This window comes from Chiloscyllium plagiosum, unplaced genomic scaffold (assembly GCF_037043375.1).
Source record: "Chiloscyllium plagiosum isolate Xiang-an unplaced genomic scaffold, Cpla_swu_hap1 HiC_scaffold_3, whole genome shotgun sequence".
NCBI lineage: Eukaryota > Metazoa > Chordata > Chondrichthyes > Orectolobiformes > Hemiscylliidae > Chiloscyllium > Chiloscyllium plagiosum.
Genome location: NW_028270141.1, coordinates 95,634,298 through 95,654,095, shown reverse-complemented (window position 1 = coordinate 95,654,095; position 19,798 = coordinate 95,634,298). Strand labels below are relative to the sequence as shown.

The window sequence follows — 19,798 nt, the reverse complement described above, 5'->3', positions numbered from 1 at the left end:
AGGTGTATTCAGCTATTTCGCCCAGTAGTCTCTGATTCACCCTCTGGCATGTTGGAACAGACTTTGAAACTTTCTCTCTAGCTGTGGCGAGAGGGGGAGGGGGCTGGAATCATTTAGTAGGTCACAACAGCTTTTTGTTTCCACTCGAGCCTGTGTGCGCGTTTTTGGAGAATGTAGACATTGGTTTGTAAACAGCGACTTGGAAACAAAACAGTAGTGTCTTGATGTGACGGGCTGACGGATTCAGAGGGCTGGTCCTTTCAGGACTGCTGAGAGAGAGAGAGAGAGACAGGCTGGGCGTGTGGGGCTGCCTATCCTCCTTGACACACCCCTCTTGAGTTCCCTTGGACTGGGAAGAAACGGGAGGGGGCTTTTTTTGTCCATTTTTTTTTCAGAAGCATCAAGTGCACGGTGCAGCCCAGACTTGCTCAGCTTCGCTCCGCCTGAGTCTTGAATGTGAAACGGGAAGAGGATCTGTCCGGATACAAAGTGCTCCCCCCTCCTGCAATGTGAGGAGCCAGGAGCGATACTCTGGCAGCATCCCCACCCCAGCGCATGGTAACAGGTAAGAAATGATCAGAGCGTTCACAAGCTGAAGGGGGGGGGGGGGGGGGGGGGATCAGAGTAGGTGGACGTTCAGTGGGAGCTGCGGAAGGAGGATGGAGGGCGTCCGAGGGCAGACTGTCTGCAGCATTTGCAACTGCTTTGTTGGAAAGAGAGGCGAAAAGCAGTCAGCTCGGCTCAGGAGCACTGACCAATTCTTGCAAATTTGGGGTCTGAGCACAGGAAAAAAAGTACATGCCATTATAAAAAAAGAGGGCATCGGTCCCCAGACAACACAACTCTTTGCTTAGATTTCCTTTACAAACAAATCAAAGTGTGCTATTTGACTAAAATATTTTTAAAAAAATACTATGAAAACCAGAAGTTTCAATGGACTATTTTTTCTCTGTGTCACGGATTTATGCATCCCACCCCAAATTAATAGTTACTTTTTCGGTTTATTTTTTGCCTAATTCAGGCGACGATCGAACTGTTAAAGCACAGCTCTCTTTTCTAAGTCGAGCATGTCCTATGAGCGGGTGTTATTTTAAATAAGGTTGAGATCAGGTGTGAAAGCTGTATCTGAGGTCAATGCAGTGAGGTGAGGAGTCCTGCCGCTGATGCTGCTGCCTTAGTGATGGGGAGGTGTGTGGGGGGTGACCAGTTGTCTCTCAGTGTCTGTGTGTGTGTGCGTGTGTGTATACATAGGGAGGTAGCCTCTCAATTTTCTCTCTGCATTTAAGAGCTGCTTGCACACTTCTCCCTCGCTCTTTACCGCCACGGCTGCTGTCAAGGGAATTTTTAACAGCACGGGAAAAGTCCCTTCTGCCCATCATACCATCAATCTATTCTAATCCTATTACCCAGCGCTTCGCCCATTGTCGTGTATGCTATGCTGTTTCAAGTCCTCAGCTAAGTATCACTTAAATGTGATAGGTCCCACCTCCACGGTTCATTGACACAGTGAGTTCCAGGACCCCACGACCCACCCTTTAGGTAAATTTCTCTTACCCTCAAATACCCCTCCAAACCTCCTGCTCCTTAACTTAAAGCTATGCTCACTGGTTATTAAACCCCCCCCCCCAACCCATTAAAGAGGAAAGTTTCCACCCACCACCTGCCTGTCTGTGCCCCTTCAGAACTTTGAGCACCTCAGTCAGATCCGCCCACCCCCATGTCAGTCTTCGCTGCTCTAAGGAAAGCAAGTCCAGCCTGCCTGGTCTCTCGGTGGACCTCTGTTTGGGTGAAATGGTTCATTTGGTGTGAAAATGATCCCCACGATGCTGCTTTACTTCACCGAATGTGGCTGCGTTTCTTACTGGGAAACGCGCACACACTTACTTCCTCGGGGTCTGAACAGGGTCAAACATCGACATGGGTTCACATATACCATCGCCTTCCTGACCACTGAGCAGGGCAACTTTCCAAAATTGCAGCCTCATTCCTCGGGAGCCAGAGTCTGCCTCCCCTTGACTATCCCTCTCTCAAAGGCAATTGTGTCCTCAGCTTTTAATTCCTTGACAGTTTTGTTTTCTCTTTGAAACCTGCCGCTTTGAACACACTTTTGGTCAAATGGATTAAATGTGACAAATCGCTTTCAACTTGGGTTGGTTAAACCCATCGTGTAAAAAAAATTGTGGTAGATCACATTGAGAAGTTATTCCAGACTTAAATAAAAATAAACAATCTGTTGAGTGCACATTTTAATATAAAACTCCAGGAAAGTTTAAATGTATCACGGTTTGTGCGAATAAGGAGATTTCGACAAGAGATTGTGGAGGCGGGAATGAAGTGAGTCATTAAGAAGAAGTGCAGGGAATTAGAAACGACCACAGGAAAATGAATTACAAAGCAAAAGCATAAAATGCAAAGAGAACTCAGCAAGTCAGGCAGTATTCCTGGAGAGAGTGTGTAATTGGAGTCTGATCTCCCATAAGAGAAATAGGACACGGTTTAGGAGTGTCATCAGCCACTTCTCTTAGTAATTGGGTTTCTCTCCCAGATTTGGGATCAGTGATGGAAGCGGTTGTCCTGATGAGGTCGATCTTTCTGTGAGCGAAGAACAAGCTCCGCATATCATTCGGCGTCTCACTTTGCCCAGAATTTCTCTGTTGTGGCTCCTGGTCGGATTTGTTTCAGATTAGGGAGGTTGAAGGGGTGAAATAATCTTTGTGTGATTCACTAACGGAGCTCCAACAGCGAACCTGATATCTCTGAGTTGCCAGGTTGATTCTACTGGGTGAGTTTGCAAATTTTAATGCAGCTTGTTGCATGGAACAGTACAAAATAATAAAGTAAACGTGTTAAGGCAATGGGAGGTACATACATTATAAAGCCACCCGAATTTACAATAATTTATATACAAACAAATGACAGAACGGAAACCAAAGCATCAACCCGAACCTGATATTAAAACAAGGGAACTTGTAATACATACACCAAATTGAGAAATTTGAGAACTTGAGTATATTTTATAACAAATTAAGAAGAATTTTTGGAAGGTCTCTTGTCATTTTCTGCCACCTAGCGGTGAGGTAACACCAAGCAGCAATACGGTTGCTGGCTGAGTTTAAGGGTAGATATGGCCAATCTCGGTGTGCAAGGTACAACACAAGGTTATAGTCCAACAGATTTAATTGGAAGCACTAGCTTTCGGAGCGCCGCTCTTTAATCAGCAGCACTCCGAAAGCTAGTGTGCTTCCAATTAAACCTGTTGGACTATAACCTGGTGTTGCGTGTTTTTAAACTGTGTACACCCCAGTCCAACACCGGCATCTCCAAATCAATCTCGCGTGGCCAGCCTTTGAAGGAGTAAGAGTTGGGAAAAATAGTGTTTTTGTAAAAGGCCAGCGAAAAGTACAAGTTATCGCTGTAATGTGCTTACTATTATTTTCACTGTTGCAAAACTAGCTCAAGTATACCTCCAACTAATTTTCAAACTGAACCAACTGAACAAAGACCTAGATACTAACACTGAGCCAAAGCTAACACATTGATACATCATTATTGTCAGCGGATGTTTTGTCTGGTGAGGTTTTATTGACCCCTGATGCTTTGGAACGCCAGTTGGTTATCTTAATGAAACAAAGATGTACTGGAGCTAAAATTTATTGCTGCACCTTTAGGTCTTCCCAAACCACACATAATTCTTCAGTAGAGAGAGCAACCAAGCAAGTTGTTCTTGGGCCCCCCCCCTTTACGTTTTATTTTAAAGCATGAATACAAGAATTATTGGTTTTATCAACTTAATCACCTTTCATAAATCTTACATAAAATAAATTCATAAAACCATTTGTAAAATATTTAGAAAGTTCATTTTTACACATGAATTAAGAGCAGGAATAGGCCATTCAGCCACTCAAGGCTGCTTTACTTTTCAATAAAAAGGTGATGACTGATCTGATTGTGGCCTCAATTTGACTTTCCTAGCTACCCCAATAACCTTTGATTCCCTTGTTAGACAAGATCTACCTACCTCTGCTTTAAAAAATATTCCATGACCCCCACCTCCACTACTCTCTGGAGAGTTTCACAGACTCAAGCCCCTCAGGGAAAAAATAATCTACCTCTTTAATTTAAATGGGACACCCTGTCTCCTAGTTCTAATCACTCCCACTAGGAAAAATATCCTTTCAGCACCCATCCTGTCATGCCCCTTAGAATCTTATATTCTCAAAAGATCTCCTCTCATTCTTCTAAGCTCCATTGGATTCAGGCTTATACCATCCCAGCTTTCTTCATAAGATAAGCCCTTCATCCCAGGAATCAATTCAATGATCCTTTTCTGAACTGCTTCTAATGCAATTGCATCCTTTCTTAAACAAGACCAAACAGTGCCCCTTTATTCAAGATGTGGTCCACTCAATATCCTGTACAAACATAGTAAATCTCCCTATTTTTATAGTCCAAAAACTTTTATAGTCAAGATTTTCCAAGATATTAATTTAAACATTTTCTAAAAAAAATCAGGAGATAATGAGAGCATGTTAAAAAAAAGGCAGTATATTAATTATGGGTGACTTTAACATTCGCGCACATGGGACAGCCAGATTGGCAGAGAAAACCCATAAGGAAGAATTCATAGTGTGTTTGGGACACTTTCCCACATCAATATGTTATTGGTCCAACCAGGTTTGAGCTATTTTGGATGTAGTGATATGTGATGACACCATTCAATAAGTGAGTCAGAGTAAATGATCCCTGAGGAAATAGTGGTCATAAAATGGTAGAATTTAGCAATCAGTTTGAGAGGGAAAAATTTGCAATGGAACCAACTGTGCCAAGCTTAAATAAGGGCAATAACTAAAGGAAAGAGGACAATTAGCTGGAATGGTCTTGGAAATTGTTTAGCGCCAAAGACGGTTGAAGAACACTGGCAGATGTTTAAGAACATAATTCTTGGCTCACAGCAAATATTTATCTTATTGAGAAAGAAGGTTTTGAGGAAAAGGTAAGTCAACCCTGGTTAACTAGAGAAGTTATGGCTAGCATCAGATTGAAACACATATAGTTGACACATATGACGTGCAATGTGACAAAGATTAGTAGTAAGCCAGGAGATAGGGACCATTTTAAAAACCAACAAAAACACCAAAAAAAGTAAAGAAGAAGAAGAAAAACTTTGAAGGTAAACTTGCTGATAATATGACGATAGACAGGAAAAGATAGGGGAAAGTGAACCTAAACTAGTTAGAGAATAAGGCTGAGAAAATAATAATGGCAAAACAGGGAATGGTAGAGGAGTTTTTGCGTCACTCTTTACAGTAGAAGACCCTAACAGCGTTCAAAATTTATTAAATAATCAAAGGCAAAATGGAGGATAGGAAATAAATACAATAACAATCAGTGAAGAAGAAGTGCCAGAGAAACGAATGGTTCTCAACACTAATAAGTCCCATGGAGCTTCTGATATTCATCCGAGGTTAAAAGAAGTGACCATAATGGATGCACTGTTAGCAATTTTACAAGAATCCACAGATTCTGGAAACGTCCCAGAGGAGTGGAAAACTACCAATGTTATACCTTTATTTAAACAGGGAAAGATACAAAAAAACAGGTAACTATAGATCAGTGAGCTTAACATCTGTTATCTGGAAAATATTAGAGGTTTTTTTACAGGTTGTAATAGAAAGAGCATTTAGAAATACATAATATGATCACGCAGAGTCAGCATGGATTTATGAAGGGGAAATCATGCCTGATAAATTTATTAGGATTCTTAGAGAGTAGTAAGCAAGATAGATAAAGGGGATGCACTGGATGTAAGTGTTTGGATTTTCAGAAAGTGTTTGATCAGGTACCACATTTTAAAGTACCTACTAAGATAAGAGCCTGAAGTGTTGGAGTGGTATATTAACATGCATTGACGATTGGGTATCTAACAGAAGACACAGAGTTGGGATTAGGGGGCATTTCAGGATGGCATCCTGTAACCAGTGGAGTATCACAGGGTTCAGTGCTGGGGCCACAGGTATTCACAATATATGTTGTGATTTGGATGACGCATAAAATAGATGGGAAGCCAAGGGGTGAGGCTGGCACAAGGCATCTGCAGAGGGACATAGACAGGTTAAGCAAGTTGACAAAAACTTGGCACGTGGAATATAATGTGGAAAAATGTGAAGTTGTGCACTTTGACAGGAAGATTAGAGGAGCTGAATATTATTTAAATGGAGAAAGACTAGGAAGATATAGCACAAATGAATTCACAGTCTCCATGCATGAATCTAAAATGTGTCCTCAGAGAAGGGAATTGTACTTTTAAGACAGAGAAGAGGAGGAATTTCTTCTCTCAGGGTAGTAAATTTATTAATTATTTACTGGAGAGGGCTTCTGAGGCTGGGTCATTAAGTAAATTCAAAGTTGAGATAGACAGATTTTTCATCAGTAAGGAAATAGGTAAAAGGCAGGAAAGTTTTTTTTATTTCAAAAATATACTTTATTCATAAAATAATTTGATGGTCTGTACAGTTGGTCATGCCATACATACGTAAACATTTACATACAGAGATCAGAATTTATCATTTTTATATACAGGTCTGTACATTTATCAATCATATGTCCATATATTTAGCTGAGGCGTCAGCAGAGCCCAAATGACTGCATGGGCCCCCTGTTCTTCTTAGGCAGGCAGATATTACACAGTGGTCTTTCCCCACCGCGCCTTGGCGGCAGCTGCCCCAAGCTTCAGCACGTCCCTCAACACGTAGTCCTGGACCTTGGAATGTGCCAGTCTGCAACACTCAGTCAGGGTCAACTCCTACAGCTGGAAGATCAACAGGTTTCGGACTGCCCAGAGAGCGTCCTTCACCGAGTTGATGATCCTCCAGGCATAGTTGATGTTCGTCTCGGTGTGCGTCCCGGGGAACAGACCGTAGAGCACGGAGTCCCACATCATGGCACTGCTCGGGACGAACCTCGACAAACACCACTGCATTCCTCTCCAGACTTCCTCTGCATAGGCACATTCCAGAAGGAGGTGTGTGACAGTCTCGTCCCCCCCGCAGCCGCTTCGAGGGCAGCGTGCGGTGTGGCTGAGAGTCCGGGCGTGCATAAAGGATCTAACAGGCAGAGCCCTTCTCACCATCAAGGTGGTAAAAACAATGACTGCAGATGCTGGAAACCAGATTCTGGATTAGTGGTGCTGGAAGAGCACAGCAGTTCAGGCAGCATCCAAGGAGCTTCGAAATCGACGTTTCGGGCAAAAGCCCTTCATCTCACATCAGCCAAGCCATGTCTTGGTGCTTGTTGGAAAGTTCTGGCGATGAGGCATTCTGCCAAATGGCTTTGACAGTCTGTCCAGGGAACCGCTCGATAGGATCCGCCCTCTCCTTTTTCCGAAGGGTCTCAAGGACACTACGTGCTGACCACTTCCTGATGGACTTGTGGTCAAAGATGTTTTTCTTCATAAACTTCTCCACGAAGGACAGGTGATGCGGAACGGTCCAACTACTCGGAGTGTTCTGCGGTAGCGAGGCCAGGCCCATCCTTCGCAACACCGGGGACAGGTAGAACCTCAGTACATAATGACACTTAGTGTTTGCGTACTGGGGATCCACGCACAGCTTGATGCAGCCACACACAAAGGTGGCCATCAGGGTGAGGGTGGCATTGGGTGTATTTTTTCCCCCATTGCCCAGATCTTTGTACAGCGAGTCCCTTCGGACCCGGTCATATTTGACCTCCATATAAATTGGAAGATGGCCCGGGTGACTGCAGCGGCACAGGTTCTGGGAATAGGCCAGACCTGTGCCACATATAACAGCAATGACAGTGCCTCACACCTGATGACCAGGTTTTGTCCCGCGATGGAGAGCGACTGTAGCTTCCATCTGCCCAGTTTCTGCCTCACTTTGCTGATACGCTCCTCCCAAGACTTGGCGCGCGCCCCAGCACCTCTGAACCAAATACCCAGCACCTTCAGGTGGTCGGTCCTGATGGTGAAGGGGATTGAGGATTGGTCGGCCCAGTTCCCGAAGAGCATGGCCTCGCTCTTGCCTCGGTTTGCCTTGGCCCCTGAAGCCCGTTCGAACTGGTCACATATGCACATGAGTCTGCGCATGGACAGCGGATCTGAGCAGAAAACGGCAACGTCATCCATGTACAGGGAGGCCTTAACCTGCAGGCCCCCGCTGCCAGGAATAGTCACCCCTCTCAGGCTCACATCCTTCCTGATGGACTCGGCAAATGGCTCCATGCAGCACACAAACAAGGCAGGAGAGAGAGGGCAGCCCTGCTTGACTCCAGATCTGACTGGGAAGCTATCTGATTCCCACCCATTGATTGAGACTGCTTTGACAATGTTGGTGTCGAGCAGTTTGATCCAATTGCAGATTCCCTCCCCAAAGTCCATTTTGGAGAGAAAATCTCTCATTTACCTGTGTGATATCCTGTCAAAGGCTTTCTGCTGGTCCAGGCTGATCAGGCAGGCATCCAACCCCCTGTCCTGCACGTAGGCGATCGTATCCCTGAGGAGTGCGAGACTCTCAGCGATCTTCCTGCCCAGTACAGCACAGGTTTGGTCAGGGTGAATCACCAACCCCAGAGCAGACCTGACCCGGTTGGTGATTACCTTTGACAGAATTTTGTAATCCGCATTTAACAGTGAGATTGGTCTCCAATTTTTGAGTTCCTCCCTCTCCCCCTTCCGCTTGTAGATGAGGGTGATGATGCCTTTCCTCATGGATTCACTCATGGTACCTCCCAGAAGCATACTGACATACACTGCCAGCAGGTCCTGGCCAATCAAGTCCCACAGAGCAGAGTAGAGCTCGATCAGTAAGCCGTCGCTTCCGGGAGTTTTATTCTTTTCGAAGGACTCGAGGGCCTTGGTTAGCTTGTCCAGAGATAGCGGCTGGTCCAGCCTCTCCCGTGTTCTGTTGTCTAAGACCTCCGTGATAGAGGAAGGAACGACTGGGGGGCCACACTGTCGGTTGGCTTCGCGTCATACAGACTGGCGTAGAAGGATTTACTGATCCTCATGACGTCAGCCTGAGATGACGTTACCGAGCCATCTTCTTTCTTCAGGCTGCTGAGCACGGAGCTCTCTTTGTGCACCTTCTGGGAGAAGAAACGTGAGCACGTCTCGTCCTGCTCCACCGAGCGGGCCCTGGACCGGAAGGTTATCTTGGAGGCCTCCGAGGCAAAGAGCGAGGCTTGCCGGCCCTTCACCTCCTTGAGGTGCTCCGTGACATCGACCCCCATCGTCTGCAGCAGGAGCAGGTTCTGCATACTTTCCTGGAATTGGGACAGTTTTCCCCACCCAAAGTGGAGATGAGGATGACCATATCAGCTATGTTGAATGGCGGAGCATACTTGATGGGCTGAATGGCCTACTTCTGCTGCTACATTTTATGGTCTTATGGCCTTCACGGATCATTCAGAAGATACTTACTTCTGTTTAGTATTACCTTGAAGAAGACCATCAACTCCTAAATATTAACTGAACACTTTGATTGCAAAGTTGACAAAGGATCGGGGCTGGGTCTACTGTCATCATTTACATAAATGATTTGAATGTGAACATAGGAGGTGTAGTTAGTAAGTTTGCAAATGACACCAAAATTGGAGGTGTAGTGGACAGCGAAGAAGGTTACCTCAGAGTGCAACAGGGTCTTGATCAGATGGGCCAATGGGCTGAGGTGTGGCAAATGGAGTTTAATTTAGGTAAATGTGAAGTGCTGCATTTTGGAGGCAAATCGGGGCAGGACTTATACACTTAATAGTAGGTTCTGGGGAGTGTTGCTGAACAAAGAGACCTTGGAGTGCAGGTTCATAATTTCTTGACTCTGTGACGCGGGACTCTGTGCTCAACGGTCTGTTCCCCGGGAAGCACACCGAGATGAACATCAACTGTGCCTGGAGGATCATCAATTCGGTGAAAGACGCTCTTTGATCTGCCCGAAACCTGTTGATCTTCCAGCTGAAGGAGTTGACCCTGACTGAGTGTTGCAGACTGGCACATTCCAAGGTCCAGGACTACGTGCTGAGGGATGCGCTGAAGCTTGGGGCAGCTGCCGTCAAGGCGTGGTGGGGAAAGACCACCGTGTAAGGTCTGCCTGCCTAAGAAGAACAGGGGGCCCACGCAGTAAGTGGGCTCCGCTGACGCCTCAGCAGAATATCAGGATAGTCAATGTACAGATTTGTACATGCGATTGATTAATTCCGATCTCTGTATATAAAGAAATGGAATTTATATATGTATGGCATCACCAATTGTATAGACATCAAAATAATTTAATGAATAACGTATATTTTTAAATTAAAAAAAATCCTTGAAAATGGAGTCGCAGGTAGATAGGGCAGTGAAGAAGGTGTGCTTGTCTTTATTGGTTAGTGCATTAAGTATAGGGGTTGGGAAGTCATGTTGCAGCTATACAAAACATTAGTGAGGCCATTAGAATAGTGTGCAATTCTGGTCTCCCTGCTATAGGAAAGGTTTTGTGAAACTTGAAAGGGTTCAGAAAAGATTTACGAGGCTGTTGCCAGGGTTGGAAGTATTGAACTATAGGGAGAGGCTGAATAGACTGGGGCTATTTTCCCTGGAGCATTGAAGGCTGAGGGATGACCTTATAGCGGTTTATAAACCATGGATAGGATAAGTAGGCAAGGTCTTTTCCCTGGGGTGGGGGAGTCCAGAACTAGAGGGCATTGTTTTAAGGTGAGAGCGGAAAAATTTAAAAGGGACTTAAGTGGCAGCTTTTTCTTGCAGAGGGTGGTGTGTGTATGGAATGAGCAGCCAAAGGAAGTGGTGGAGGCTGGTTCAATTCCAACATTTAAAAGGTGTCTGTATGGGTATATGAGTAGGAAGGGTTTAGAGGGATTTGGGCCAAATGCTGGCAAATGAGACTAGATTAGTTGAGGATATCTTGTTGGCATGAACGAGTTGGACCAAGGGGTCTGTTTCTGTACTGTACAGCTCTATGACTATGATTCTACACAAAAAAAGTTCTGTCAAAAAAGCAACTAACTTAAAAATGATTTTATAAAGCCTGAAAAATTTCAACAGGGCATTCCTTGTTCTACTTTGTTTTCTACCAGTGTTTCCCTACAGTGCAGGATCTTGAAGGTTCTTTTACCCCTACAGAGACCATTGTGACAGCGCTCAATAATTCACTTTGATTTTCCTCAGTGACTGTGTAATTCTCTGTGATATGAGATGTCTTGGGGTAGTATTAATGACTGTGGGTGTCCTAGCTCAAGCTTGGCTCTCATGACTTTCTTGCTCCAAAGTCCGAAGTGCCCATTGTTTCTGATAGCCCTTTGCTACACCATCTGGCAAATGCTTTCTCTCTGCTGGTCTTAAAGCTGTTTCCAGGCTCCAACTGACTGCCTTTTTCTGTTCTGAATCATGGAGATTAACCTAAATTAAAAAAAAACTAGCTCCCTGCAGTGCAATCTATCATGAGTTGAAATAAAATATTACAAGGTTGCTCAATTCAGGTTCTTTCAAAAACATGAAATTTCTTTGAAATTTGCAATATTTTGACAATGTTCATTATTTTAGCTTTATCTCAAATATTATAATTACAAATATTGAAGAAAAAAATGCAAGACTTGAATTCCTTTTTGAATGATTTTATTAACTCATTAACAGAGGTGTATTTACACAGTAAGGTATAATTATAAAATGTTTAAGTGGGAGATTGAGTGGAAATATACAGGACATCGGTGAGTTATAATCCACACAATAGCCACTATTGGAATATTGTGTGCAGATCTCGTCTCCCTGCTATAGGAAGGATGTTGTGAAACTTGAAAGGGTTAAGTCAATATTTGCAAGGATGTTGCCAGGGTTGGAGGGATTGAGTGGAAATGTTGATGAGGACCAGCATACTACCAGTATCTGTCTTCAGTTAAATGATGGGCTCCAGCTTCAGAAATGAAGCTTTTTCCATTAGGAAGACCATGGTGGTGCGATCAATTTTCCCAATAATGCCCAACTATTTTCCAACTTTGCTTCTGTTTCTGCCTCTTAATTGGCCTCCATAGGACTTGCAAAACTCTTGCATGTAGCTTCTGTTGAAATTAAATTTGGCGTGAGCACATGACAAGAACCTACTTGAGGGAGGCACGGTGGTTCAGTGGTTAGCACTACTGCCTCATGGTGCTGGGGACCCGGGTTCAGTTCCAGTTTGGGTGACTGTTGTGTGTGGAGTTTGCACGTTGTCTGTGTGGCTTTCCTCCAGGTGCTGCAGTTTCCTTATACAGTCCAAAGATGTGCATGGTAGGTGGATTGGCCATGCTAAATTGTACCCATGTATGTGCAGGCTGGGTGGGTTAGCCATGGGAAATGCAGGCCGACAGGGTGGACTGCTCTTTGGAGGGTTGGTATGAACTCGATGGGTAATAAAACCTGCTCCCACACTGTAGGGATTCCATTCTATTCACAAGAGGTAACAAAATAAATGACCAGAAATTCAGTTTTAGTGAAGCTGATTGAGGGATCAATGATAGTCATTCAGAGTTATACTAAAATGTGACAAGTAACATTCATACCTTGCAAGTGTCAGTCAACAAACAAGAATTCAATCATTTCCTCATGACTTTCAAGGGGATTGCCATTCCTAAATACAATACAATCAATATTCTGGGCAAATTACCATTGATCAGAGCCTTAACTGAACCAGCCAGATAAATACATGGATACAGAACAGAGGGTTCAAAGATTGATTATTCTGAGAAAAATAACATGTTTTATGAATGCCTTTCCACCAGATAAGCTTAAATGTGACTGAACTTCAATAATGCAACTCCAACAACTCTCAACAATTTGAATAACATTCGGTGGGTTTGTAAAAAATGTCAGTGTCAAGTCGGTCGTTATTAATGGAGATGGAGAGGATGCAATAGAGGAAGAAGTGGCTATTTGGATACAGAACTGGATCAAAGGTAGAATAGCCCTTCATCAGGAATGAAGGGCTTATGCCCAAAATGTTGATTCTCCTGCTTTTTGGATACTGCTTGACCTGCTGTGCTTTTCCAGCACTTAGTAGTAAAGTCCTGGGGAGCGTTGCTGAACAAAGAGACCTTGGAGTGCAGGTTCTTTGAAAGTGGAGTCGCAGGTAGATAGGATAGCCAAGGTGGCATTTGATATGCTTTACTTTATTGGTCAGTGCATTGACTATCGGAGTTGCGAGATCATGTAGGGGAATGGGTCTGGATGGGTTGCTCTTTGGAGGGTCGGTGTGGACTTGTTGGGCCGAAGGGCCTGTTTCCACACTGTAAGTAATCTAATCTTAGGCACTTTTTAATTTTTTCCCCTTCACCTTAAGCCTATGCCCTCTAGTTTTAGACTGTGCTGTGAGGCAGCATTGCTAACCACTGTGCTACCGTGCAACCTTTTCACATAGAGGGTGGTGTGTAAATGGAATGAGCTGTCAGGGGAAGTGGTGGAGGTTGGTACTATTTCAACATTTAAAGGACACCTGGATGGGTATATTAGTAGGAAGGGTTGAGATGGATATGGACCAAATGCTGGCAAATGGGACTAGATTTATTTAGGATATCTGGTCGCATGTTGGACCCAAGGGTCTGTTTCCAGGCTGTACATCTCTATAACTCTAATTCTTTAATTTTCTGTTTTGTAAATTTGTGTCCTTTGAAAGTTACTGTGGATGACAATATTAAGCAACTTCAAAGAATTACAACCCTTAATTTGAAACAGTCAAATCCACTTGTAGACAATCCGGTGGTACCTTGGTTGAACACCTGTCAAGTTCATAAACAAAGTAAATGTTTCAAAGCTCAATCAGTCATTACTGTTGTAGACATTGTTGTGATATGCAAATCTGAGTAAACAAGTACAATAATATTCCTCTCAGTCTGTTGTGTGTATTGGTAGTCAGCTGCTCACTCAAACTGTTACAGCAGTAACCATTGATCTTCCTTCCTAACACCTGCAGCCATGCGGTGAGACCTTCTTCAAGTTTAGTACTTCGCTGAATCCAAGTTCTCGATTTTAATTCAATGTGAATTGCAATCTCTATCCAACTACTCTTGATCCTCCTCGTTAGTTGTATCTGTTAGTTCTGTCATAGAGAGGCAGTCAGGGGAATGTCACTGTGAGGCAGGGCTAATACAACATCCAACTTATTCAAATTTAACGCTTAAACCTCTGATGTGGGATTGAACATGTGATTCAGTGATGAAAGTCGTAGCACAGAGCCAAGGCAAGTTTACCAATGAAATCAGGACGTATTTCCTTACACAAAGAATAGCTAAAATTTTATTCCAAGTACAAGTGGAAGAGAAATATTGTGGAATCAATCAAGACATTGTTACCATCTGTAATGGGTGTAAGGGCAGGGAGAGAGTTCTTTTCTGTGAGCTATTCATATATTTCTGTTTAGTTATCTGCCTATCCACCTTAAATATTCACTCCCAGCACACAGTAGGTGCAATGTACATCACGTACAGGATGCAATGCAACAACTCACCAGGTTTCCATTCACAGCAATTTCCAAACCAACGATATCTATCACCCGGAAGGACAACGGTTTCAGGCAAATGAGACACCAGCACCCTTCCTGTTCCCCCCCAAGCTACACATTTTGACTGAAGGATATCCCCATTCCTTCACTATCACTGACATAGAACCATGGAAATCAGTCCCTAACAAAATGATCCCTACACCAAATGGACTTAATCAATTCAAGTAGGCATGCACTATCACTTTCTCAAGGGCAATTAGGAATGGGTAACAAATGCTGAGCCAGCAACTGAGCACAGATTCCAAGGAAGGATAAAAAATTGTTTCTGGAAACGGTCTCCCAGAGTCTAAAAAATTATGATGCAGTTATCTTTCACAAATTAGTGGGCAAAGTTCATGATCTGAATAACCTTAGTCTGGTGGCATCATATGAAAGGAAGTAAACTCATGGTGTGGCCTACCCGCTCATCTCACAAAATGGTCTGTGTTACAGTCATACAGCATGGAAACAGAGACTTTGGTCCAACCAATCCATGCCGACCATAATTCCAAACTAAACTAATCCCACTTGCCTGATCTTAGCCCATACACCTCCAAACCTTTCTTATCCATGGTACTTTTCCAAATGTCTGATAAATGTTGTGACTACACCTGTAACCAACACTTTCTCTGGAATTTCATCACACACATAAAGGAGACTTGGCTTGGAAATGCATGTGGGAATAACGGTGTTCTTCAGCATTCAAGAGAAATGGGTTCTTTCTTACTGATCCTTCTGAATCTCTGAATCAAAATGACAAGTTCCATAGACTTGTGTACAGTTCTGCACTTCTATTTTGAAGAGGAAAATTAAATTACTGTATGGAAAAGTCAAAAGAATGGACTTAAGTAGGTAGTCCTTTCAAAAACTCCTTTATTGTATCTGAGGGCTGAATTACTTCCTTTGTGTTGCAGTACTCTGTAATTCTAAGTTATTTTCTCTTTCTGAAGCAGTAAATGTTGGTTCAAATTACATTACAGTTCTAAGCTCCACAATGCTGTACAGATGTCGACTTTTAATCATTTTGATAGATACATAACAAAGCACTTTTTAATGTACCTGTATAAAAGCAGAACTGAACTTTTTTTTATATATTAAGCTTTTTTTTCTTGTCCTCACAGAAAATCTTGTGGTTTCACCATGGGAATAATACTACTTTTAGTATTACTTTCCATAAACACATTTGCTTTTGGGATGGGCACCGAGGAAGATTATACCTGGCACTTACAAAGGGCACCCCAAGTATTGGACAGAAGGACCGTAATCATGGAACCTGCAAGATTTGAAGCTAAAACTAAATTGTTGATAAACTCAACCTGTGGGATTGCTTGCCAAAAGCAACTACCACTGCCAACTGTGTCTGACCTTCAGAATTACCTTTCATATGAAACACTGTACAACAATGGAACACGTACATTGACTGAGGTTGACGTCAGAGGTTTTGACATGAAAAATGAATTTGAGATTGCTCAGAAAAAAGGCCATTCTAGGAGAAAGAGGCAGGTCTTTGGACTGGACAGCAGATTTAGTATCGGTAACAAACATTTCATAACTAGGTATCCTTTTAGTACAGCAGTGAAAATCTCCACAGGGTGTACTGGGATTCTAGTGTCACAGAATCATGTGCTAACAGCAGCTCATTGCATTCATGATGGTAAAGACTATGTGAAAGGTGCCAAAAGGCTAAGAGTGGGATTTTTAAAGATGAGATCCAAGAGGGGTGGAAGGAGGAGGGGATCGAAGAGGATTAAACGATCAACAAAGGATAAACCATCTTTCCAATGGTCAAGAGTAAAGCGTACCCAAGTACCAAAGGGCTGGTTCAGAGGAGTGGCTGATGATATTGCTGTGGATTATGATTATGCCATTCTTGAACTAAAGCGACCTCAGAAACACAAGTATATGGAAATAGGAATTAGTCCTTCCGTCCAAAAAATGCCAAGCAACCGGATTCACTTTTCAGGCTTCGATAATGACAGACCGGGGAAACTGGTATATCGCTTCTGTCCTGTGTCTGATGAATCGAATGATCTGTTCTATCAGTATTGTGATGCTAATCCTGGGTCAAGTGGCTCAGGTATTTACATTCGTCTTAAGGAGCCAGACAAGCCTTCGTGGAAACGCAAGATCATTGGAGTTTTTTCTGGTCATCAGTGGGTGGATGTCAATGGTGTACAGCAGGATTACAATGTGGCTGTGCGCATTACTCCACTGAAATATGCACAGATATGTTTCTGGATACATGGAAACTACGCTGATTGCCGAGATGGTTGATGGAATTGGTTAAGTATATTACATGTATTTCTATCTTTGTACCTGTGTGCAGACATAGATCTTCTGCATACAAAATAGATGATGGCATTCCATCAATGCACATTGAAAGGATATGTGCATTTTCATCTCGACTAAAAGAATCTGTTCAGGATGCTCTAACTTAAATATATAAAATGTAAAATTAATGGGAGTATTTTCAGAGTATATTATTGACTGGTAATGTTGCTGTTCAAGTCATTTAGTTATGCAGTATTTGATTTACTCTAATAATTAATCTCTGGGAACAAATTATTCAAGGTCGATTAAAAACCCAATAAGTATTGTACCTAATGAATTTGAAAGATGTATTCAATTGGAGAATGGTTCTCTTGCTCATTCCTGAAGTTATTTTTAAATATTTGATGAATGCACTACTGAGATCTCCACAACCTCATTACTTGTCCTGTATACATAAAATCTAAGACAGACTTAGATTTTAAGCATTTTCATTTGTTAAAGTACAACTACTTTTTTCTAGTAATGAAATGTACAAAGTCGTCCACACCTCATTTATTACTGAATTTAAAGTAGTTTGTGATACATTAAGGTGTCTTATAATTTGTTTCAGTTGTACTGAGCAAGTTGTGTAATATCTGAAATTGGAGGTTTGTAATGGGTTTTGGTCATATCTTAATACAAGTGTAAGGAATTGTTGATATGCTCAATTTTAGATGACGTCAACCAAAGTATACCACATTACAAATTAACTCTTTAAAAGAGGTCATTAATAAAGCAAAGTAAAAGAAATGGCTCTCCTCAATATTGCAATGAGTAACTTCAATAAAGTTAAAGAAAATTAAATAATGTGACTCATTGCTGTGTTACAAATTATGACAGATTTCAGAAAATAAGTCCTTGAAAATGTGTAAAATCACCTTGGCAATTTATCCAGTTAAAAGTTAAAATTCAACCATCTTACCTTTATTCAAAAATACTGAATCAGTGTTAGATAAAAAAAAATCACCTACACACTGATGAAAATTAGTGGCTATGTGAAATAACTGCCCAAGAGCAGTCTCTCTTTCCAGAAAATACAAACAATCTCTTTCAAAGTGAATTGCCAGAAACTTGTCTTATTCAATTGCATCTAAACACCTAAATAGAACTAGAATCTAATGCTTAAAGTATCAGTCTAATCATTTGTTGTGCTAACAATATGCAATGTTTATTTATATAGAGATCAATGGTTAAGATCTGCCGGCTTGTCTGAAGTAAAAGCATATGCAAACTAGTAACACGATGCAGAACTTAGCTATGGGAGGGTTTAGTAACAAATATAGTTCTTTAAGGTGTAGTACAGAATACTTCCATAAATAAAAACTGAAATAGTATGTTGGTGCTAATGTTTGTCTTGAAACATATACTTCAGTGGAATTAAAATCACAAGAGATACATTGAATGAACCAGCAAATTCTGTAAATTAGGAATGTTAGGAAGATTCTACCACTTTAAATGCACTGTTGCTGTACTATTTGCTACAATCACTATCTTTGCATGTTAAGTAGTTTTCATATATCAGAAGTGTAAAGATAGAATAGAAAATAATTTAGTTAAAAACTGTAAATGGCTCACTCTGCTTATTCAATCCTTTCACTCATTAAATGTAATTACTCAAAACACAAACTGTGGATAAAGACATATGAGCACTTCTTTGAAGAATAGTTTAAATGAAGAGGATTGTTAAACTGAGAGTGATGTTTAATTTTTTATAGGCTGAACACAAGATCACAAAAAAAACATTTTAAGAAGGAAACTGATGAAAAATGGTATCACAGATGACTTTCAAACCAATAAAGAGTACACATTTGCCAGGATAATTATACAACTCCTAAACTAAAATAAAATCCAAATGGTAAAATAACTCAGACTGGATAATGACTGACAATGGTCATAAAGAAAATCATTTATTTGTTTAAAGCAGGATTCAAGTTGCTTTGCATACTTGCTGTTTTGTTGTTTTAAGAATTTCATGAAATCCATGTTTGTAAAGTAACTTTCTTTGTAGATTCACTGAGCTGTTGTATACTGTAAAACATGATCTATGCTTTGAACCTCACTGTATATTCAGCAGAAAAATATAGACCTTTTCAGTCCCGTGTTATTTGTTGTGTGTTTTATTTAATCAGAGGGAGCTAATTACATGTTCCGGGCACATATATTAAGATGTTTATTGCACATCATCAGCAGTGTATTCTATTGCCTCCAAGTTGAGTTGCCATCAAATTTACTTATTCAGTCAATAATCCTGGAAGTCATCCTGATCACATAGTAATTATTTTCCATCATTCATGTAATCGTGCAAACTGCTAAATTTCGCAAACATATCTGTTGACCTTCAATCACAGGTAAGTTACTTCTAAAGAGAGTAAACCAGTCAATATTGCACATTAAGCTTTAAATATGATAATAATCAAAAGATTGATTGAAGTTGGAAATTCAATGTCTCCATCTTGCTTTTGAAGCAAATATCTCAGTCATGATGATAACACAACACCTGTTGTAAAACAAGAAATGGAAAAGTGGCTTGAAGACACAAAACAACTTCACCTAAAACCAAAACAATCTCTACAAGTAAAATAGCATTAGATGTTGCAATCCTAAATGAGCACTCTGTAATAATAGTGCATCTAAACAACTCCTGCTGGCAGCAACCAACTCAGCTCAGATGAGAAACTGTTGTTCCAGGTTTGTTTGTTTCAGTACCGCAGTGCATTTGGGAGATTGCCAAATTTGCTAACATCAAGAAACTAATCAATATTAAGCTTTGTTTAAAACAACCCATTAGTACATTAATTTCTATTTCCATTCTTCATTCAAAACACCATATGTGGTGTAATGAATTATAAAAACTGCAAGTGTATTAGAGTTAATCTGAAACTGAATTTTATGGGCTGTTATGTTTCCTAACCGATCTTGTCCCCAACTCGAAATCAGGAGCATGTCCATGGAAAAGCAGGTCGCACTCAGATTTC

At 41.6% G+C, this 19,798-nt stretch overlaps 1 protein-coding gene across 2 annotated transcripts; it reads left to right on the top strand.

Annotated features, from left to right (window-relative positions):
• Positions 1–184: 184 nt before the first annotated feature.
• Positions 185–18,924, top strand: prss35 (serine protease 35). Of its 2 annotated transcripts, XM_087981725.1 has the most exons (3): positions 185–565; positions 12,760–12,933; positions 15,635–18,924. In XM_087981725.1, exon 3 carries the CDS (start codon positions 15,654–15,656, stop codon positions 16,785–16,787), a length of 1,134 nt encoding a protein of 377 aa, XP_087837851.1. In that variant the 5' UTR covers positions 185–565; positions 12,760–12,933; positions 15,635–15,653; the 3' UTR covers positions 16,788–18,924. The 2 variants fall into 2 exon arrangements, with proteins under 2 accessions (XP_087837851.1, XP_043541770.2); XM_043685835.2 differs by lacking the exon at positions 12,760–12,933 and having other exon boundaries at positions 187–565.
• The last annotated feature ends 874 nt before the right edge of the window (positions 18,925–19,798 follow it).

What these genes read in the sequence shown, in the direction of transcription:
- prss35 (XM_087981725.1), top strand. Translation starts at nt 15,654, where the DNA reads ATGGGAATAATACTACTTTTAGTATTACTTTCCATAAACACATTTGCT.